The 22,987-nt window shown below is 50.2% G+C and overlaps 2 protein-coding genes across 2 annotated transcripts; one reads left to right on the forward strand and one right to left on the reverse strand.

The window, feature by feature from the left end:
* Positions 1-9,187: 9,187 nt before the first annotated feature.
* Positions 9,188-12,985, forward strand: Znf784 (zinc finger protein 784). The gene is made up of 2 exons (XM_005369312.3): positions 9,188-9,345; positions 11,053-12,985. Exons 1-2 carry the CDS (start codon positions 9,268-9,270, stop codon positions 11,947-11,949), a joined length of 975 nt encoding a protein of 324 aa, XP_005369369.1. The 5' UTR covers positions 9,188-9,267; the 3' UTR covers positions 11,950-12,985.
* On the reverse strand, positions 11,858-19,506 carry Znf865 (zinc finger protein 865). Its single transcript, XM_005369313.2, has 2 exons — positions 14,883-19,506; positions 11,858-11,917 (listed from the first exon to the last, which is right to left on the reverse strand). The coding sequence occupies exon 1, from the start codon at positions 18,948-18,950 to the stop codon at positions 15,777-15,779; it is 3,174 nt and encodes a 1,057-aa protein (XP_005369370.1). The 5' UTR covers positions 18,951-19,506; the 3' UTR covers positions 11,858-11,917; positions 14,883-15,776.
* Between the last annotated feature and the right edge of the window lie 3,481 nt (positions 19,507-22,987).

Raw genomic sequence — 22,987 nt, forward strand, 5'->3', positions numbered from 1 at the left:
AAATAAAAAAATAAAATATTTAAAGTGGACTTTAATGTGTAATGTGTGTGGATGTTTTCTCTGCATGTGTATCTGTGCACTGCTTACATATCTGGTGCTCAGAAAACCTAGAAGAGAGCATCAGATTTCACAGAACTGGGGTTAAAGATGGTTGTGAGAGCTGGGACTCAAAACCAGGTCTTCTGAAAGAGCAGCCAGTGTTCCCCGCCCCATACAGGATTTCTCTGTGTAACACTGGCTGTCCTGGAACTCACTTTGTAGACCAGGCTAGCCTTGAACTCACAAAATATGTCTGTCTCTCTGCCTTCTGAGTACTGGAATTAAAGGCATGTGCCACCAGGTGCAGCCAGTGTTATTAACTTCTATGTCACCTCTCATATATATATGAGACATTCATAATTCATATATATATTTCATATATATATACATATACATATATATATATATAATCTGCTCTGTTCTGTTTGATTTTGTATTTTGAGATAGGGGGTCTCATAGTCTGGGCTAGCCTTGAACTCACTGTGTAGCTGTTACTGGAGTTCAAGACCCCCTAGGAAAAGGCCAGAGACTCAATCTCAATTATAATTAGTTAAATTTCTTTTCTTTCTTTTTTTTTTTTTTTTTTTTTGATTTTTGAGACAGGGTTTCTCTGTAGTTTTTGGTGCCTGTCCTGGAACTAGCTCTGTAGACCAGGCTGGCCTCGAACTCACAGAGATCCGCCTGCTCTGCCTCCCGAGTGCTGGGATTAAAGGAGTGCGCGCCCGGCTTAGTTAAAAAAATTTTTTTTTTTTTGGTTTTTCTAGACAGGATTTCTCTGTGGCTTTTGGAGCCTGTCCTGGAACTAGCTCTTGTAGACCAGGTTGGTCTCGAACTCACAGAGATCCGCCTGCCTCTGCCTCCCGAGTGCTGGGATTACAGGCGTGCGCCACCATCGCCCGGTTTTAGTTAAATTTCTTGACACTCAAAAGCAGGACAGAAATCTCTGAGTCAAACTAGAGACTGCCCCTCAAAGTGGGGTGAGGGAAAGGTCTTTTAAAGGCAAACCCACAAGAATACCTCAAGATCTATACAAGCAAGCTAAAAAGAGCTGTTCTGCTCTGCCAAGATTGAAGGCGACTTCAAAACAGTCCTTGACTGTCTGTCTAAGCAGGTTTCAGAAGCCAAAAAAGCAGTCATAGCATAACAAGAAGATGGTCATGGCTGTACATTTCTGGGTGGGGGTCACTGGGTACCAAGATGGATGGCTAACACACAATGGAGCATGATTTGGTTGTTTTTGAGACAGGGTTTCTTTGTTTAGCCCTGGCTATCCTGGAACCTGTTCTGTAGTCCAAGCTAGCCTGGAATCAGACATCCACCCGCTTTGGCCTCCTGAGTGCTGTGATTAAAGGTGTGTGCCACCACTGCCCAGCAATAAATCTTTCTTCAAATTTTGGGGAAAAGGTAAAGTATTTTAATGTTGAGACTCTAGAAAAGGCTGCTATTATAACCCACAGAAAGAGACAGATTCTGAGCTAAGAAAGGGGCGTTAGAGACTGAGAACTTGAGTTATTGTGTGGATTTCTCCCTCTCCCTCTTCTCCTCCCCCTCCCTCCCTCTCCCTCTCCCAAAGATCCACCTGTCTCTGCCTCCCTAGTGCTGGGATTAAAGGTGTGCACCACCATGGCCTGGCCAAAATGCTTACATCTCTTAATAGCTAACATTCTCTATGCAGTGACCTCAGAGAGGGTTTCAAGGTACAAGAATAACACCAGCACCAGCTCTCACTGCTGCATGCTGTCTGCAAAAGGTGTTTTGCTCTATACATGGTTTTATTTCATTCCCCTAAGTGGTAACAGAGACTCTGTCCTGCTCAGAAACATTATCTTTTTTTCCCCCGAGACAGGGTTTCCTGGTGTAGCCCTGGCTGTCTTAGAACTCGCTCTGTAGACCAGGCTGGCCTCAAACTCTGATATCTGCCTGCCTTTACCTCCTGTGTGCTGGGATTAAAGGAGTGAACCACCACCAGCTCAGGAAACATCTATAAACTGGGTTTGGGGATGGCCCAGGATGTGAGAGCATTGGCTGTTTTTCCAGAGAACCCCAATTTGAGCCTCAGAACCTACATGATAGCTCACAAAACTCCACAATTGCAGCTCCAGAGAATCTGGCACCCTCTTCTGGCCTCCTCAAGCACCTGCACACACGTACACACACACACACACACACACACACACATGCACTCACACATGCGCACGCACACATACAATTAAATATAAAGTAAGATTTAAAAATGAAACAAAAGTGGAAGGTGCTGGCACAGGAAGCAAGGGTGCTTGTCATCAAGCCTCATGGCCTGAGATTTTTCCTTGGGCCCCAAATGGTGTCAGGGAAGAATTGGCCTGAAAGTTGTCCTGTGACCTCCAGACGTACCTCTTGGCACGTGGGTCCCCACCCCTGCACTAAGTAAATAAGTAAACAAATACATAATACATTAAAAATGAGCCTGAGTATTTTGTAGATGCTATTTAAAAGTTAGAAAAATACATATATGGATATTCACTACATGAGTCTTGCAACTTTTGTTTGATATTATATTTTAATTTTTAAAACATTCACTTATTTTATGCATATGAGTGCTTTGCCTGCACGTATGCCTGTGCACCGCGTGCATGCCTTATGCCTGAGGAGGTCAGAAGATGACATTACAGTTACAGGCCACTGTGAGCTACCAGGCGGGTGCTGGGAACTGAACCCAGGTCTTCTGAATGAGCGGCCAGTGCTCTTAACTGCTGAGTCAACACCTAAGCCCCCCAACCACCATTCAATTTTTTTAAATAAAATATTGGTGTCTGGGAACCTGTACACAGTTTTTAAAATCTGACATACATACATACATGCATGCATGCAAGCAAAACGCCCATACACATAAAATAAAGTGGAATAATTAAAAGCAACATCAAATAATTGCACGTGGTAATGCACACTTTTGTTCCCGGCACTCAGAAGTCAGAGGCAGCGAGAGCTCTGAGTTTGAAGCCAACCTGGTCTGGTCTGCATATTAAGTTTCGAGAGAAACAGAGCTCCATAGTGAGATCATTCCTCAAAAATAGAAGACTTTGAAGGAAGTGGTTCAATACCTTTTTTAGGCAGGCAGTGGTGGCGCATGCCTTTAATCCCAGCACTTGGGAGGCAGAGACAGATGGACCTCTGTTAGTTCGAGGCCAGCCTGGTCTACAAAGGGAGTTTCAGGACAGGCTCCAAAACCACAGAGAAACCCTGTCTCAAAAAACAAAACAAAAGAATACCTTTTCTGCTTACATTTTCTTATCTACTATTTATCCTAGTTCGTTCTTTCTCTGTCTCTGTCTCCCCCTGTGCTAGGGACAGAACCTAGCACCTTGCATACACTAGGCAAACACTCGACCATACAACTGCATTCCCAGCCTGCTATACTATTTCTACAGAAAACAGCTAGTGCTCTATCTAGCTATAGATATATCTATATCTATCTCTATCTCTATCTCTATATCTATATATATATCTAGAAACCTCTGAGCTATATCTCCAGATTATTTAAGAACAGAAAAATCCTGGGGTTCTAATAACTGAGGGTCAGGTGCCCACACAGTACCTCACTAATCTGAGCCCCATCTAGCTGCTGGCTAATCAGTTTTGAATGAGTTCTTTCCTCATTCTGGCCTCATTTTCAGGTCTGTAGAGTGAAGCAGGGACAGCACTCGTCTGTACCTGGTGCCACCGGAGCACAAAATGAGGAAGAGGAAATTTCTGTGTGGGAAGCTGTTAGTATTCAGGCGTCCGTACTGGCCTGACCTTGGGGTACACGACCTCAGCTGTAGCCACGAAGAGCCCCTGGAGTGCACATTCACTGTGTTCCCTTTTAGAAGGCCATGCCTGCCTCCCATCTCTCTCTCTCTGCCTGTCTCCATAGGTCTCTTCTCTTCTCTTCTCTTCTCTTCTCTTCTCTTCTCTTCTCTTCTCTTCTCTTCTGCTACTCCTGTCCCCAGAGGCCAAGCTCCCCTCTCCCTTCCTCCCTTTTCCCCAAGAAAAAAAACCCTCCACCTGAGCTCTGTCTTTCTCACACTGCTTTTTAAAAATAAATAAATTACAATAGAAGTGACTGTGCTGGGGAAGGAAGAATCCTTTTAATATAAGAAGGTGAGATGGACCCTTGCCAATAAGAAGGGAATTTTATACTCTTGGCTTGGTTCTTTCCAGCTGCAGCATTTTTGCAAAGCGCCGGAATTCCCACCTGTTACTCATAGTTGGCCGCAAGTTACAACCTTTAATATTTCTCAATCCTTTTGTGGAAAAGTTCTTATACTGGCTGCTGCCTGGGTTTGGCAGCACCAGACATGCGACCAAAAGATGGATCTGAGGGCGAAGGAGGATCTAACTTAAAGTGTGCAGGTAAGAAGCTGTCAAGAGCCGGGCAGTGGTGGCACACACCTTTAATCCTAGCATTCAGGAGGCACAGGCAGATGGATCTTCTGTAGACCCGGCCAGCCTGGACTACACAGAAAAACCTTGAGAAACCTTGTCTTGGAAAACAAAAAAGACCTGAGTTAGGTTCTCAATACCCAAGTTACACGGCTCAGAAATTCACGGAACTCCAGCTCCAGAGATACCGCTCTATCTTCTGGCCCCCACAGACACCCACACATATACGCATAAGTAAAAATTAAAGGTAATTTTATTTTTTAATTATTTAATTTTTTGTGTGTGCCTGCACATATGTTTGCGCACTGTGTGTATGCCAGTATTCACAGAGACCAGAAGATAGTATCAGATCCCCTGGAAGTGGAGTTACAGGCAGCTGGGAGCCATCTGATGTGGATGCTGGCAGTCAAACCCTGGTCCTCTGCAAGAACAGCCAGTCTTAACCACTGAGCCAACTCTCTAGCACCAAAGATAATGTTTTCAAGATTCCTCCACTCTGTATGCTGTACCTGAAGAAACACTAGCCCGCTGGAGCACGTGGCTCTGGCAGGCCTTGCCCTTTTCCCCATTTCCTCTGTCTTGATGAAAACCATTTGACTAGTATATAGCTTGTGCCTAATCCGGGTCCAGGAGGATGCCCCACTGTTCATGGGTCTCCTTCAGTACCAACAGGACTATCTCGTCATAGCACTCTGTCACATCTGCTTGAGTCTTTGTTAATTGATTGACATTTGCGTTGATTCAGCATTGTGACTGTTTTTAAAATCATAAGGTTCTAGCTGAGGGGTGGTGGCTCACACCTTTAATCCACCACAGGGAGGCAGAGGCAGGTGGATTTCTGTGAGTTCAAGGCCAGCCTGGTCTAAAGAGCAAGTTCCAGGACAGGCCCCAAAGCTACAAAGAAACCCAGTCTCAAAAAACCAAAACTAAAACAAAACAAAAAACCCATACGTTGCCGGGCGATGGTGGCGCACGCCTTTAATCCCAGCACTCGGGAGGCAGAGACAGGTGGATCTCTGTGAGTTCGAGACCAGCCTGGTCTACAAGAGCTAGTTGCAGGACAGACTCCAAAGCCACAGAGAAACCCTGTCTCGAAAAACCAAAAAAAAAAAAAAAAAAAACCCATACGTTTCTACATTTTTTTTTTTTTTTGCTAAAAAAGGTTTTCTCTGTGTGGCCCCGGCTGTTCTGGAACTCACTCTATAAACAAGACTGACCTCAGACTCAGAGAAATTCAACTGTTTCTGCCTCCTGAGCACTGAGATTAAAGGCGTGTGCCACCATCTCTCAGATACATACAAGTTTTGTGGAAATACACCGTTTTAATATTTTTAGTGTGTGTGTGTATGTGTGTGTGTGTGTGAGAGAGAGAGAGAGAGAGAGAGACAGAGAGAGAGAGACAGAGAGAGAGAGAGACAGAGAGAGAGAGAGACAGAGAGAGAGAGACAGAGAGAGAGAGACAGAGAGAGAGAGACAGAGAGAGAGAGAGAGAGAGCCACAAATGTTGTCTAGGAGCTCAGAGGACAACTCGAGGGAGCTGGCTCTTTCTGCCCACCATGGAAGTTCTGAGGATTGAACTCAGGACATCAGGCTTGGCATCTTACCCACTGAGCCATCATTTATTTTATTTTATTTTATTTTATTTGGAATTGCTGGACCCCTTGGTAGATCTATAAGTCAATCGATTTTGAAAGACAGAGGATCTAGAGCCAACAAAAAGGAGAGGGGATTGCTGCAGGTTTTACATTGAAGACGGGACAAAATGAAGCGGGTATAACCTCGACTCTTCCACACTTAAGCCTCAACAGGGGCTGGAGAGATGGCTCAGTGATTAAGAGCACTGCCTCCTCTTCTAAAGGTCCTGAGTTCAATTCCCAGCAACCACATGGTGGCTCACAACCATCTGTAATGAGATCAGGTGCCCTCTTCTGGCCTGTGGGCATGTTTGCAGGCAGAATACTATATACATAATAATAAAGAAATAATTTTTTAAAAAAAAGCCTCAACAGATCATTATGTCATTTCCTGATGGTTCCCGTAGCCAGACTCAGGTTATACAAAAGACTATCTAGTGTCATGTATATGGGGGGGGGTGTCCATGAGCCCAACCCCATTGGCCAGGTGTTGGTGTAGATCTTGAAAAAATAACCTCAGCTGCTGTGAATTAAAGGGAGCAACAGCCCTAATGCTGTTCCACACCACCTACCCCCATGATCTGGCTCTTACATTCTTTTTGTCCCCTTGTGGTGGTTTGACTAGGAATGACCCCCCTAGACTCAGGTGTTTTAATACTTGTCCCATAGGGAGTGGCACTATTGGGAGGTGTGGCCTTGATGGAGTAGTGTAGCCTTGGAGGAAGCTGTCAGCGTGGAGGCAGGCATTGAAGTCTCAGATATGCTCAAACTATGCCCAGCATGGAGCAGTCTCCTGCTGCTGCCTGTGCTTCAAGATATAGAACTCTCAGCTCCTTCTCCAGCACCATGTCTGCCTGTGTGCGATCATGTTTCTCGCCATGATGACAATAGACTAAACCTCTGAAACTGTAAGCCAGCCCCAATTAAATGTTTTCCTTTATAAGAGTTGCCATGTGGGGCCGGGCGATGGTGGCGCACGCCTTTAATCCCAGCACTCAGCACTCGGGAGGCAGAGGCAGGTGGATCTCTGTGAGTTCGAGACCAGCCTGGTCTACAGAGCTAGTGCCAGGACAGGCTCCAAAGCCACAGAGAAACCCTGTCTCGAAAAACCAAAAAAAAAAAAAAAAAAAAAAAAAAAAGAGTTGCCATATGGGGCTGGAGGATGGCTCAGTGATTAAGAGCACTGACTGTTCTTCCAGAGGATCTGGATTTAATTCCCAACACCCACAAGGAAAGCTTACAACTCTAACCCCAATTTCAGGGAATCTGACATCCTCACACAGACATACATGCAGGCAAAACACTAACGCACACAAAAATAAATAAATCTTAAAAAAAAGAGTTGTCATGGTTCATACACCTTTAATCTCAGCCCTCAGGGAGGAAGAAGCAGATGGATCTCTGTGAATTCGAGGCCAGCCTGGTCTACAGCGTGAGTCCCAGGACAGCCAAAACTACTGTCTCAAAAACCGAAACAAAGCGCACAGTGGCTAATAAAACGGAGGTTTATTTGAAATGTTGCGCATTCAAGGCAAACCAGCACCACGTCTGTGCCAAGTACAGTCACTCTGGGATTCAGTCTGATGGAGATTTCACTTCCTACCAAAGAACAGGAGCAATGGATGGTTGTGTGGGCGTAACTGAGGCTTGCAATGTGTGTCAAGAGGTACCAAAACACTATCATTTATATGTCATTACCCAAAGAAAATCACATGGCCACATGTAACTTCAAGCAGAAGTGCCACCATAACCCCCCAAAGAACAGAAATCTTAGCTGTGGTGATAAATATTCAGGGTCTCCTGTTTTGTTCAAGTAAACAGAGTGTTTCGAAGCTCAAAGCTATCTCTCTCTCTCTCTCTCTCTCTCTCTCTTTCTCTCTCTCTCTCTCTCTTTTGCTGGTTTTTCAAGGCAGGGTTTATTTGTGCAGCTCTGGCTGTCCTGGAACTAGCTCTGTAGACCAGACTGGCCTTGAACTCACAGAGTTCACCTGCCTCTGGCTGTCCCGTCCTGGGAGTAAAGGTTTGTGCCACCACCGTCCTGGTCCCACATCTCTTCTCTGTTTCCACGTCAAGAGGTCTATACAGAAAACAGAAGAATGGAGTTGGGCAAGGGAGTGCACGCCTGCAATCACAGTACCAGAAAGATTAAGGGTTCAAGGCTAGGGCTGGAGAGATAACAGCAGCCAAGCATTAGTTGCCCAAATTCAGTTCCCAACACCCACGTGACAGCTAGCAGCCATCTGTAACTTCAAGAGGCTAGGACACCCTCTCCGGCCTCCATGGACACTGCTAACATGTGGTGCCCAGACATACATGCAGGCAGAGCACCCAATACCTAGTTGTTGTTGTTGTTGTTGTTTTTTAAAAAAAAAACTTAATCTTTGAAAATAGAGTTCAAGGCCAGCTTAGACTCTGTAGTAAATTTGAGGTCAGCTCACAAGGTGGTCTTGTCAATAGGAGGGAAACAAAGAGTAGGGAGAGGAGTTGGCTACAAAAATGTCCTGACTTATCCAAAGTCAGAAAGCCAGGCCCCAGACTGAATTGAACCCTCAGAAAAGCCCTGTCCTTGGTGTTGTTGAAAACCTTTTGACCTCTTTTCTTCTAAACAGCACAGCAGCGCCCGGGGCTTTTCTTCCTTCTGGAAGTTCCTGAAGTGCTAAGTCTTTGACAGAGACTTTTGCAAAACCTTCGTTCATAAACTGCACCGCTTTGTCGCCTGCACATGAATTGAAGGTAACCTTAGAAACGTTTTCTGAAGCATAAATCAAAGCTGCTTCCGTGCCTTAAGGTTCAGATAAGCAAACTTCGTGCTCGGCCGGAATTAGTTTTAAAAAGGGACTTGTAGGGCCGAGCATAGTGGCTCAGAGGCGAGCGGATCTCTTTGAGTTCGAGGCCAGATTGGTCTACATAGAGAGTTCGAGGGCAGAACGGACTAGACAGTGAGAACCTGCATAAACAATCATTTTTAAAAGGGAGGGGGACGACGTCAGAATTCGTCTCCAGGATCTGGTCGACCTCCCAGCTACAAGCTCAGTCTGTCCAGTCGAGGATTAACAGGTAATGAAGACTTTCCGTGGCTCCCGGCCACGGCCCCGCCCTTCGCCGCCCTGCCGCGCGCTTGCGCAGCGCCGCCAGCCCGGCCCCGCCCCTCGCGGAGCGATCATTGGCCTCAGGGACAGGGTTTAGCTACAAGATGGCCGCCGCGCACCTGGACCCCCCGATTCCGAGCTCACCGACCCGGGAGTCGCCATTCCCGGAGCCTTCGGACCTGGTGCGGGAGACGAAGGGGTCTGGGCCGAGAGTTCACGGCGATAGAGGGCGCAGGGCAGGGGCGGGGCCTAAGAGGACTGGGCGGGAGTATGGTAACATTCTGGGGGCGGGGCTTGGGGAGAAGCCTATGGGGGATGAGGAGCGAGGCCTGGTTGAGGCGGGGCCTGAAGACAGGTTGCGTGTTGGCAGGGTTAGGTCCTGACAGAGGACTAGGGAGTTGGTTTGCATAGAGAGGGGTGGAGTCTTAAGAGGAGCGGGCCTTCAGGGAAATTGTAGTGGATGGATGGGAAGGTGACCTCAAAGGGGAGTTATAATCCGGACACCATGTTGGGATGCCACGTGAGGATACAAGGTCTGCCTTACGAGTGCCTAAGGGAAGATTCTGGAGGAGAAATGGGTGTTCCTGGTGACTTTGGAACCTCTCACTCGTGACTGAAGAGTAACTCAGAATATTGATTCGTTTAACCAATATTGACTGAGTTCCAGGGGACCAAAACGGACAGAGATTGCCTCCTCTTGCAGCTCGCAGTCTCGTGAGGACTTGTGAGGAGTGGCAATGAACAGAATTTATTGTAATATGTTCCATAAGGGGAATAAAAAGTAAACTGATAGGGTGGGGACGGGGCGAGCTAAATTTAGATGGCAGAAATCAGCTGGATGACGGGTTATATTTACACTGCAGTCAGTGCGATAAGCAGGATCCAGACCGTGCTGGATATTATAGGGACGACACGGGGCTTTTAATGCAATTGGAGGGCTTAGAGTGGCGAAATGCATGACCTTACTTACATTTTCCAAAGTCTATTCAGGTGTTCTAGAAAGGGAGATAATGAGGGGCAGTAATAATAACGGGGATTCCCTTTGAGTGGTATTTTTTTCAGTTGCAAGGGCAAGAAATGATGAGGCTTTTAACTAGTATAGAGGAGAGGCACGTTTGTATTTGTGGTATATTTTGGGCAGGAAAAGGAAATGCCAACCGAATACAGCAAGAATTCTGGATCGTGGATAACAGGGTCGAGAAACCAATAGCCAGGGCTGGAGAGATGGCTCAGCAGTGAAGAGCACTGGCTGCTCTTTTAGAGGTTCACTTCCCAGCATCCATTTGGAGGCTCATAACCATCTGTAACTCTACTTCTGGGGGATCTGACCCTCACTTCTGGACTCCATAGGCACAGCACACATGTGGTGAACATACACACATTCAGGCACTCACACATACACATAAAAAGAAAAACTCAGGCCTGGTGGTACATGCCTTTAATCTCAGCACTTGGGAAGACAGAGGCAGGCAGTGTCTCTGAGTTCTAGACCAGCCTGGTCTACACAACAAGTCCCCGTTCTGCTAAGGCTAATAGTGAAACTCCTGTCTCAAAATAAGTAAATAATAAATCATAAAAAAATAAGGATCCAGTGGACTACAGAGAAGCAAATATTTTATTTAAAAGTTTTAATTTAATTTATATATTTGAGGAAAGGGTGTGCATGTGTGCCATGGCACAGGCATGTGGAGGTCAAAGGGCAATTTGGGAGAGTCAGTTCTGATTTCTACCCTGCGGGTTCCAGGGATCCTACTCAGTTTGTTAGATTTGGCAAGTGTCTACGCGCTGAGCCATTTTGCTGGCCTGAGCAAGTGGTTTAAGTGGAAGCACATTGAAGAATGTTCTCTGAGAAGGGTCCACAGCCTCCCGTTTCTTCTTCTGCTCTCCAGGTCCTGGTGCCTGATGGTGGCCGCTCTGCCACACCCCCAAGTGACCTCATCGAGATCCAGGTGGTAAAAATTACAGATACTACATTGGTACCTGAGCCCCCAGAGCCCGGATCTTTTCACTGTGCCCTGTGTCCCGCTGCCTTCCATCTGGTCTCAGAGCTGCTGTTTCACGAACATGGCCACCTGGCAGGCGTGCAGGGGGTTGGACAGGGTGGGGACCCAAGCCGTTGTCACGTGTGTGGTCACCGCTGTCCAGGTCCTGCTAGCTTGCGTGCCCACTACAGCTTGCATACGGGAGAGCGGCCTTACCGCTGCCCACTCTGCCCACGAGCTTTTAAGACCTTGGCACCTCTGCTCCGGCACCAGCACCGTCACGGGGTGGAAGCAGGCACCTCTCGAAGGCTTCCACCGGCAGCATCAACTCGACAGCCGAACCCAGGGATGGCCCAGGAGAGGTCGGAGGTGCTGAAGGCTGCGGCAGCTGCAGGGGCTGCAGTAGGCAAGCCTTTCGCCTGCAGGTTCTGTACCAAGCCCTTCCGCCGCTCCTCAGACATGCGAGATCATGAGCGTGTGCACACGGGGGAGAGGCCCTACCACTGCGCCGTCTGTGGCAAGGGCTTCACACAGTCCTCTGTGCTGAGCGGCCACGCCCGCATCCACACTGGCGAGCGCCCCTTCCGTTGCACGCTCTGTGCGCGCACTTTCAATAACTCCTCAAATTTTCGCAAACACCAACGCACCCACTTCCACGGGCCAGGGCCTGGGGTGGGAGAGTCTGGAGGTCAACTGGGACCATCTTGGGTGGTCCAGGATTCAGGGAGTAAGCACGGGACAGAGAACACTACTGAAGAAGGGTGCAGAGAGCCTGTGGAGGTGAAAGTGGAGGTTGACCAGTAGGCTGGGGAGTAGGAAGCCTATTATAGGGGAAGTGGGTGGACAAATAGAAGCAAAAGCCAAGGAGAAATAATGAGCAGCTGGGATTGGAGAACTGAGAAGGAACCAGGTTCTGGTCTCCCAGAAACCCACGCTACACTTGAGACTCAGGAAAGAGGTACCTGCAGTTCTGTAGATGCCCAGCTGAATGTAAAAACAGAGAGCTGAGCATGGCCCATTCTTCTAAGTCCAGTATTCTAGAGGCTGAGGCAGGAGGATTGTGAGGTCTAGACCAGCCCAGGCTGCAAAGCAAGACTTAATAATCCACAACCACCATCCTGGTCCAATCCTGAACAGCCTCTGGACCATGCAGGGGTTGCCCTAAGGTGGACTAATATGAAATCTCTTACCTACCTCAACTGGGTTGCCTACCCTCCCTAGGCAGAAGATGCCCACAGGTCATCTCTAAAGGGATGCTGGGATGCCTTCTCCCTTAAAACCAGAGAGTACCTAAACCACAGTTGGGTGTCCATAAATCTCCAGGATGAGCCTGCCCATAGAGATGAACTCTAAGTTCTGCTCACTCACCATCTTACCCCAGAGTGTACTTTCCTTAGCCACTAGACTCTTCTGGAAGCGTCCGAGAGCACACACTGCAAGCAAGCAAGCAATCACCCGGTATCCCCTTAAGCTTTAGGCTTAGAGCCTGTGTCTCCCGTGTCTACAGACAAGTTTCAGATTTCTCTGTTTTCCTCTACTGTGAGGTAAACAGCTTCCTGCTTAGTTCTGGGCAATTCAGAGGAAGGGTTGGCTGCTGCTCACAACCTTGGTGGGCTGGTCCTGGGTGTAAAGAGTAAGAGGAAACACTGTGGAAAAGGGCTGAAAGTACTTGGGAGCTGGAATTTGGGGTGGGAGTGGGGCCTTCGAGTCTGTTCCTATTAAAAGACTTTCTGAAATGCTTCTCTGTCAGTCTTGTATTCCAGTTCTCTGGGTAGTTGGGAGATCAGGGCCTCACTATGCCTGTTTTCTTTTCTTTTCTTTTTCTCTCCGAGACAGTTTCTCTGTACCTTTGGAGCCTGTCCTGCAACTAGCTCTTGTAGACCAAGCTGGCCTCGAACTCACAGAGATCCACCTGCCTCTGTCTCCTGAGTGCTGGGATTAAAGGCATGTGCCACCACCGCCCAACGCCTCTGTTTTCTTATTATCTGGAATGGGGAGGGACTAGGCTTTGACTGTGTGGCTGTATTGTAGTTTTGTGCACTGAAGGGATGTTGGAGGTTGATGCTCTTACTCAGCAGAGGCCTTGATTTTCTCATGGAGAAGATGTGTTGCTATCTCAGTCCTTGTTCATCCAGCATCCCCAAGAGATGATTCTCAGATGATGCATAATACAACTCACCATTCCCTCTAAAGAGAGGACCCTGCTTCCCATCTCACTAGCTCCTCAGCTGAAGCCAGAGACCTACAGGGTTCCTTACGCCACCTTCCCTCACCTTGTTTCTGATCAGTCTCCCACATTGAGCAGTTAAGCACCCTTGGGGTCCGGGCACTTCTTTCCATCATCTGTTCATCAACGCCCTCATGTCTGAATGACTAAAGCAGTGCGCGTCAGGTCCTGCCTTCTCCACTTTCTTACACGGATCCTTGCCACTGAACAGAAACTTCCGATTGCTATGGGAAGGGACCACCAACACATTGGCAGTATGGGTAAGTGGCCAGATTCAAGGGGAGGGGAAATATAGCAACTGACACTCAGGCTCGGTGTTCAGATTCAAAAGAAGCAGGGGAACTGGATGCTAATGGAATTTGCACACTCCATCAGAAGAGAGCAGTGGGGCTGGGGTGTAGCTAGAGTGCTTGCCTAGCATGCATGATATCCTGGGTTCAATCGCCAGCACCACAGAAACCAGGCATAGCAGCACATGCCCATCTTCCCAGCACTCCGGAAGTGGAAGCAGAGGGATCAGAAGTTTGTAGTCATGAGGAAGAAGCTCTTAAGGCCCCACTCCTCTCTGAGAAGCTGTAGGTAGTTAATGGTTGCCCAGGGAAGAGGGGTTGTAGTCCAGTGTTGTAGCTGTTGGTAAGCTGCCCTTGCTCAGGTAAATCAACTGCCCAATCCATTTATGCAAGCAACCCTGACTAAACACAATGGGGCACCAAGAGAATAAAGGACATGGAAGTAGAAGAGCCTGCTGGAAAGGAAGAGTTCAGCAGGAGGGTGAGAGGGATGAGCATACTGAGGGCTTTATAGATAGAACCAAAGTTGTATGTGTGTACACATATACATACATGTATGAAACTGAGAATAAAAATAAAATTCCAAGGCTGGAGAAATGGCTGCTCTTCCAGAAGTCCTGAGTTCAATTCCCAGCTACCACATGGTGGCTCACAACCATCTAGAATGAGATCTAGTGCCCTCTTCTGGCCTGCAGGCATACATGCAGACAGAATACTATATATAATATAATATATATATAATATAATAATAATATAATAGATAAATAAATCTTTAAAAAAATAAAATTACAACTTTGGGACTGAAGGAGTGGCTCAACAGTTAAGGGGACTAACTGCTCCTCCAGAGGACCAGAGTTTCGATCGCAGCACACACATCGTGTCTCACAATCATCTGTTACTCTAGGGCCAGATGATCCAATGGCCTCTTTCAGCCTCCAGGGGCACCAGGCATCAAGTGGTGCACAAACATACATGAAGGCAAAATAACCATACATAAAATTTCTTTAAGTTAAAAAAAAAATCTAACTAAAAAAAGAAAGTTCCAGATTAGGCAGCTGTGGTGGTGAACACCTTTAATGTCAGTACCAGGGAGGTAAAGGCAGGTAGATTCTGTGAGTTCAAGGCCAGTCTGGTCTATAGAGTTCTGGAACAGCCAAGAATTACAGAGAGAGAGACCCACCCTGTCTCCAAAACAAAACAAAAATCAAGGCTATCCTTACCTCCAAAGCAAGTCCTTAGCCAGCCTAGAATGCTTGAGATCCTGTCTTCAGAAAGTCTGCAGGCAGTGGTGAATTCCATAGGCGTGCTCTCCCAGCCACTGGAGTGTGAATGTCATGTCCAATCAATTCATGTTTCCCTAGTACGCAGGCCAGGACTTGGCAGACAGAAGACTTCCGGTCATGGTGGCTGAAAACATCCTGAAGAGGAGTCTCGGAATCTCAAATCAGTTCCCGGGAGATGGACTTACCTGTCTCACTCTCGCCACTTGCCCAGTTCGTAGGCTAACGCCGGGGAAATGGCAAATCCTCACTCAACCCAGGTGAAACACGACAGAGGTGCTGTGTGTCCATCCAGTTATCAGAATCCCCCAGGAACAGCAAGGACAGACCCCAGCGGCCCTGTTGATACGATTTATTGTTCTCTGCTCTGTACAAGCCGCGTCTGTTCCCCCTCCCCCCAACCCAAGAGCACCCAGACCCCCAACCTGTGCCCCCTCAACTCTGTTCATAGTCCACTGTCCAGCCAGATCCCAAAGGAAGTAGAGGCAGCGGGTAATTCAGGCCCATCTTCACCGCGGAGTTCACGGGAGCCAAAACGAGGCTGGGTAGCAGATGAGGTTTACAAAAGAAGGCTGGACGGAGGATCAAGGTCAGTGTCTGACGGACGAAGAAGGAAGGGCCAGAATGGCCTGGCATTGTAGCAATTTAACCTTCAGTTTATAGGGCAGGGAATGGGGTCAGAAGGAAGCTAGACCATCTGTAGTTCTTTAGAATGGGTAACAATAAGGAGGGGTGGGGAGAGTCTGACCAGCAGCCCCAGGAAGGCGGGGGGGGGGGGGGGGGGGGAGTCCAGAAGGGAACATCTGATTGGAGTGGTGCATTGAAATTCCCTGGTCAGGGATCCTTCCCGGGCAAGGCGCTTCCCCCTGTTCCGGGCCCCCCAAGACCCTCAGCCTTGTGCACCAGGCGATGTTTCTTCAGACCATAGGTGTTGGCAAAGCCCTCACCGCAGGAAGAGCAGCGGAAGGGCCTACCTCCCTGATGGGCAGCCAGGTGCTTCCGGAAGTAGCCAGGATCCTTAAAGGCCTTGAGACAGGCGGGACAGCGCAGCTCGGGCCGTGGGGGTTCGTGGGCACGCTGGTGGCGCAACACCGAGCTCAGGTAGAAAAAGCCCTTGCCGCAGTGCTCGCAACGGTAGGCGCGCTCGCCCAGGTGCAGCCGCTGGTGCTCCAGCAGGTTGGAGCGGTAGCGGAAGGTCTTGCCGCAGGCGCCACAGCGCTGAGGCCGGGCCACGGCGTGCAGTCGCCGATGCTCGGCCAGGCTGGAGGACTGCGCAAAGCGTTTGGCGCACACTCCGCACTTGAAGGCGCGCTCGCCCGTGTGCACTACTCGGTGCTGCCGCAGGTACCAGGAACGCAGGAAGCCTCTGCCGCACACGCCGCACCGGTAGGGCCGCTGCTCTGTATGACAGCGCTGGTGGCGCATCAGCAGGGCCGCCTCCCAGAAGCGCTTCCCGCACACCGGGCAGCGGAAGCCCCGCTTCTGTCGGTGGCTTCGGCGGTGCAGGAGCAGGTCGTACGCGCCGGCAAAGCTCTGGCCGCAGAGGCCACAACCCAGGGTCCGGCGCACCAGGTGCACATACTTGTGAGTCACCAGACCCAGGAAATGCTTGAAGCTTTGGCCGCACGTGGCACAGCTGAAGCGCTCAGCGCCTGAAGTGGCCCCGCCACCCCCTCCGGTCACAGTCGTCCCACCCGAATCCTCGCTGCCCCCAGACACGCCGGCCAGCGCTGCCACCGCCGCCCCCACCTCTCCGGCCAGTCCGTTGTCCAGCACGCTGGATGCGTCGGTGCCGCCGCTAGAACTATCAGAGGACTGGGGGCCACTGGGAGTTGGCGGCAGAAGACGTTCCGGGGCAGCCTGGTGGACCAGCTTGTGCCACATGAGATTCTCGATGAAGCCGAAGGTCTTGCCGCAGGAGTCACAGCCGTATGGCTTCTCTGACATGTGGGCTTCTTTGTGGCTCATGACATGAAAGAGATCCGGGAAATGCTCCCCACAGTCCGAGCAGGCATAGCTCAGGCCGTCGGCGGGCCCGCCCGAAGCACCTGCAGCCCCGGGTCCACAGGCCCCCGTGGTCCCCTGGCCCCCGGTGAGGCCTGTGGCTCCGGCCAGGGCGCAGGGCAGCTGGAGCCGGTGCACCTGGCGATGACGCGTGAGGCTCTGTGGGTAGCCGAAGACCTTGCCGCACAGCTCGCACTTGTAGGGCCGTTCCCGGGTGTGCACCACATGGTGCTTGCTCAGGTGGAAGGACTCGCGGAAGCGCTTCCCGCACACTGGGCACTGGTGGGGCTTCTCGCCGGTATGGATGCGCTCGTGGCGCTTCAGGGTCTCGCGGCGCCCGAACGCCCGCCCGCAGATGCCGCAGCAAAACGTCTTGCCTGGGACGCCCGTGCCCGCGCCACCAGCGCCGCCGTTCCCGGCACCACCGAGTAGCAGCGGATGCGCGCCGAGAAGTGGCACAGGCACCGCCCCATACACCACCGCCGCTGCAGCAGCTGTGGCTTTCTCGTCCGTGGTAGTCGGGTCCGCCGGCAGGAGGTAGGGGCCCGGGGGGAAGGTGGGAGGTGGTTGTGGGACTGGGGTCGCCCCATCCTTGGCCGGTTCGGGGGCCACAGGTGGCGCGTGGGCAGCCTTGTGCCGCAACAGGCTCTGGGGCGCTGAGTAGGTCTTCCCGCACAGGTCGCAAGGGTAGACCGGCCGCGGGGCCCCGGCCCCGGCATGAGCCGCCTGGTGCTTAAGGAGGTAGGAGGCATCGCGGAAGGCCTTGCCACAGATGCCACAAGGCAGGCGCAGCAGGTCGGCCGAGTGCGTTTTCACATGCCGCTTGAGGCTCTCCCTCCGGTTGAAGCTTTTGCTGCACACGGAGCAGGAGAAGGGCTTCTCACCCGTGTGGATGATCTGGTGCTGGTGGAGGTGGCTGGGCTTCTTGAAGACCTTCCAGCAGAGGGGGCAGGCAAATGGGCCCTCCCCGCCAGTAGTGGTGGGGGGAGGCAAGGCCACCCCAGCTGCGGCAGCGGGGGTGGCATTCCCATCCGTGGAGGTGGCAGGTGCTGCAGGTGTAGCTGAGGGGCCGGAGGACACTGCAGCAGGAGCGGAGGTGGCTGTGGCACTGGAAGTGGGTACAGGGAGGCCCAGCGAAGGAAGCGGTGTCCCGGGCTGCGGCGGACCACCAGCAGTTGGTGGCACATCCTTGTGGCAGCGTCGGTGGCGTATGAGACTGGATACGTGATTGTAGGTGCGGCCACAGACGCCGCATTCGTATGGTCGCTCCCCAGAGTGCACCAGCATGTGCTGGACCAGATGTGAGGACTGTTTGAAGGACTTCTGGCACACACCGCATGGGAAGCGACGCTCCATCAGGTACTTCAGCCTTCGGAAGTAGCCCTTATCGTCCTTGGTTGGGTCGCAGGCCGCCCCAACCGTGGGCCCAGGTGGGGTCTGCGTGGGTGTGGGAAGTGGCCCAGGGGTCCCGGTGGGAGTGCCAAGACCTGATGCCACCCCAGGCCCAGGTGTGGGCCCTCCTCGTTTCAGGTTTCCAAACAGGTGTTGGTGCCCAGAGAGGTCGACAATTCCCCATTGCGGGGCAGGGAAGGCAGCATCAAAGAGCGGAGGGGGTGGCGCCCCGAAGGTGGGCGGCAATGGCGGATCCAGCTTCTTGGCTTGGGAAGAGGATGAAGAAGATGAAGAAGATGAAGATGAGGAGGAAGATGATGACGAGGAGGATGAGGAAGGAGCCTCCGCCTTGGGTTTGAAAGTGGACTGGGGTGGGTAGTCATACTGAGGCGGAGGAGGCTGGGGTGGGGGCTGGGGCGGGGGCCCCGGGGTACAGGGCAGGGCCGCCACTGCTTTGGCATGCTCCCCGTACAGTTCCATGGGCTCAAAGCGCTGGTGGTTGAGGAATTCCAAGAAGTCAAAGGGGTAACTCTGGAAGTGGACCCCGTCCTCGCCCCCGATGCCGCTGCTCCCGCCACCCCCGGCACCGCTGCCTGCCTGGTTTGCCTCCATCTCTGGCCGGTGGAGAGAAGGGAGACCCTGTGAAGAAGAGGATGGGGACTGAGCAAGAGGAGCCTGTGAGTAGCAGGCAAAGGGAACTAACTAAGTCCATGCTCCTGCACCAGCGCCAATCTCTTAGATCACCTGACAATGCCCATACAAGTTTCCCTCTTACCTGTGTGAATCCAGGGTCATTCCTAGCCTCCTCCCAACCTTACCCCCATCTTTTCCTGGATCTTCACGCATCTCCCTATCCACCCTCAGACTGTCTTCTCTATGCACCCGTAGGCACTTGCTTTCTCCCCCAAAACTAATTCTCCCAGGACCTTGGTGATGGAGGGGGACGGGGGGTGGGGTGGGGGGGAGACTGGGACGGGACGGGGTGGTTTCATCTCTCCTGCTCTACATTGAGATTCCTCCACTCCATCCACATACTTTCCTCTGGTCTTGATCTTCCCAGGTTTGCCACTATAAAATGAGGATAAAAATAGCACCCAGCTAAGTAGTTAAGACAGGGGCTTCAGGAACAAAATGGCAACTTCAAACCTAAGTCCAGTCCCTTTCTTTTCTTTTTTCCCCCCAAGACAGGGTTTCTCTGGGTAGCTCTGGCTGTCCTGGAACTCACTCTGTAGACCAGGCTGGCCTCAAACTGAGAGATTCAAGTGTTAGAATTAAAGGCATGGGCCACCACTGCCCCCCCCCCCACAACCCGTCACTTTCTAGCTGTGTGACCACAGGCAAATGACAGAACCTCTGCCTCCACAACCATTGTGACTAAGGGCAAACCAAGCACTCAGGAGGCTGAGATTGCTCCAAGTTTGAGGTAATCTTGTGGTAGGGGAGGGAGGCAGGGAGGAAGGAGAAGGTCTAGGGCAGCAGGATCTATCAAGCACTGGGCTGTTGTGAAGATCCAACAGTTTAACATTAGCATGTGGAAGGTTCTTCCTGGCGCCTTGTAAACACTCAGTATACGGTAATGCCTTCCATGAATTGATAGTATCTATTCCAGTAGTAGAAAAGGGGAAGCCAAGAAAACTGGGTAAGAGCTTAATACTGAGGGAGAGGGAATATTCTTTGATTGCAAGGCAGAAAGAAAAATCCACTAGCCTAGGTCAAGGTAGTTACGGCAAGAGTGCCTGCATAGACCTGGGTTCTGATCTGATCTTTGCTAGGTCCATGCTTTCTCCACATTTAAAACGGGGCCTGAACTTCTACATGGGGAGCTGAGGGTGAAATGCAGCATTATCAGTAGTGTGCATTCCCCCCTAGGGCTGGATGCCATAAGTGATGACATCACACACCTGGGCCTTGAAATGCAACATTATCAGTAGTGTGCATTCCCCCCTAGGGCTGGGTGCCATAAGTGATGACATCACACACCTGGGCCTTGGATAACAGTTTCTCTTAGCTCCTCCCAACAGGCAGGCAGGCACTTTTTGTACAACTTTTTCTGTCTGTTTTCCATTCCTGCTGTCTGTCCTCTCTCCTCACTGGAACCTCAGCTTCCGGAGTTCACTCCTGTGTTCACACACACAGCAGCCCTACTGAGCTTCTGAAGAGTCGCTGGGAGAAAGGCCCATTTTTGCCCATCATCCCTTGCCCCTATAGTTCGGCAGTCTGGCCCAGTCCTCATCTTTCTAATCATACTATACTCAAAACCTAAGGAGCCGCAGGGGACAGGATGTCCCTCCAAGGCCCAGGACCTTTATTTAGTCTGCCTGGCTGGCTCTTGGCACACACAGGTAAAAGGTGTCTCCACCCCACCTCTACACAGAAATAGTTATTTTTAGTATCCAGCTCTGAGTGTTCTTGAACAAGAGTCAACACCCATGCCCTTTACAGCCCTTCCATTCAGTCTAAGCTCCAGGAGAAGCAAAGGCAAGGCAACCAGAAGAGTGCACACAGAGCCTAAGTGCGGGATGCTGCCAGCAAGGAGGAAGACACACAGTGGAAGGATGCAGGAGGCAGAGACCAATTCAGAGTGCTACGAAAGGGGGCGGGGACCTTAGTGACAGCTGCTGCAGCTGGGGTGTCTCACACAGCCTGGCCTGTTCTAAGCTCTTCCACTTCTGAACTCATATGGAGATGCTTCTCTCTCCACTCAATGCACTGGAGCACCAAGGATCTAGTGATTCCTCGAGGTCCCCAGAGCAAGCGTGCAGTAGAGCAGCTGGTGTGACAGCCAGAGATGCCATCCCCTATGGAAGAGGCTTTCCCAGGAGCTGCACCCTGAAAGTGGAGGGATGTGCAGGGTAGAATTATAGCAACAGGAGTCTCCTTTAGAGGTGCTCTCTGGGCTATTTATATGAGGTGGTGTGGGGGATTACTATTCAATAGATTCTGCCAGGAATGGTTGTGCAGCTCTATAACCCCAGCTTCTGTGAACCTGAGGGAGGATTCAAGGCTAGCCTTGCCTATGTAGTGAGTTTGAGGCCAGCCTGGGATACAGGAGACTGTCTCAAAAAGCAACAAACTCCATGGATTCTTTGTCTGCGTCAGGACATCCTTCCCCAGCAGTCAATGATACCCTCCCACACACACATCCTATTCAGGTTTCTATCCTCACACTGTCTCCGCTAGTCCATAACCCAGCACTATTCTTTTCACCACAGCTAGTGCCATCAACAGACTATGCGCTACTTTGCCATGCATTATTACTGTCTGACCTCTCCACTACGGGAGCAAGGACTAAAGTAGACTGCTTTCTTTGCCACTATGCCCTAGCACCTACCACAGTGCAGATGTGGACAAGCTACAGATACTTAACAAATATCTGTTGCTATGTAGAGATGAGCAACACCTCTCTCTCCTCCAGGAGATCCATGAAGAGAATCAGAGAATGTGTTGCAATGACTGAAAATGAAGTCACAGACAGGTGCTGTGGCACATGCTCATAATCTCAGCAGCACTTAAGGAGGTAGGAAGACCAGGAGTTCAAGACTAGCCTCAGCTGCATAGCATGTTCAAGGCCAACTTGGGCTATCTAGCGCTCTGTCTCAGACAATAAAAAAAAAAAGAAAAAAAAACCCATACCAACACTGAAGAGATGTAGGTAATACAGTGCTCAAAGGGAAATTTATTGCAGTAGACATCTATATTAATAAATATTTGCCAAATAATAAGAGACTAGAAAGATGGTTCAGTAAGTATTTACTGAGTAAGCATGACATAAGTCTTCAATTGCCCCGTTTTAATAATATTTGTTTATTTTCTCCAGGCACATCTGTCTGTGCACTGCCTATGTGACTGAGTGGAAGTCAGAAAAGAATGTCAGATCCCCTGGATTTGGGCTCCAGGGGGTTGAGAGCCACCATGTGGGTGCTGGGTTCTACGAGAATAGCAGGCACTCCTAGTGTGGATCCATCTCTCCAGTCCCAAACTGCCCCTTTCCTGAGGTGCCGTGTGCCAAGGAAAAGTTTATGCAATTATAATGGAAGAGACTGCCCCACTCCACACACCAAATGGAGTTCCACATAAACACAGCAAGTTTTAACAGGGGTGAGGAGATGGTTCAGTGGATAGAGCACTTGGCATGCAAGACTGAAGACCAGAATTTGCATCCCCATAACCCACAGAAAAGTAAGTCAGGTGGGCAAAACAGTTCTCTGTTATCCAGTACTTAAGAAGAAGGTAGAGGGGGCTGGAGAGATGGCTCAGAGGTTAAGAGCATTGCCTGCTCTTCCAAAGGTCCTGAATTCAATTCCTAGCAACCACATGGTGGCTCACAACCATCTGTAATGGGGTCTGGTGCCCTCTTGTGGCCTGCAGGCATACACACAGAATATTGTATACATAATAAATAAATAAATAAATAAATAAATAAATAAATAAATAAATAAATATTTTTAAAAAAAGAAGGTAGAGATAGGGCTGGGGAGATGGCTCAGTGGTTAGGAGCACTGGCTGCTCTTCCAGAGGACCCAGGTTCAATTCCTTGCACCCACATGGCAGCTCACATGTCTGTGACTCCTGTTTCAGGGGATCTGACACTTACATGCAGGGAAAACACCAATGCACATGAAATAAAAATAAACTAAAAAAAAAAAAAA

This window comes from Microtus ochrogaster, unplaced genomic scaffold (assembly GCF_000317375.1).
Source record: "Microtus ochrogaster isolate Prairie Vole_2 unplaced genomic scaffold, MicOch1.0 UNK47, whole genome shotgun sequence".
In the NCBI taxonomy this organism is placed as follows: Eukaryota; Metazoa; Chordata; class Mammalia; order Rodentia; family Cricetidae; genus Microtus; species Microtus ochrogaster.

Excerpts from the sequence above, each read along its gene's own strand:
- Znf784 (XM_005369312.3), top strand. The coding sequence starts at position 9,268 with ATGGCCGCCGCGCACCTGGACCCCCCGATTCCGAGCTCACCGACCCGG. Across the intron at positions 9,346-11,052 it reads TCCCGGAGCCTTCGGACCTG|GTCCTGGTGCCTGATGGTGG; the intron begins GTGCGGGAGACG and ends TCTGCTCTCCAG.
- Znf865 (XM_005369313.2), bottom strand. The coding sequence starts at position 18,950 with ATGGAGGCAAACCAGGCAGGCAGCGGTGCCGGGGGTGGCGGGAGCAGC.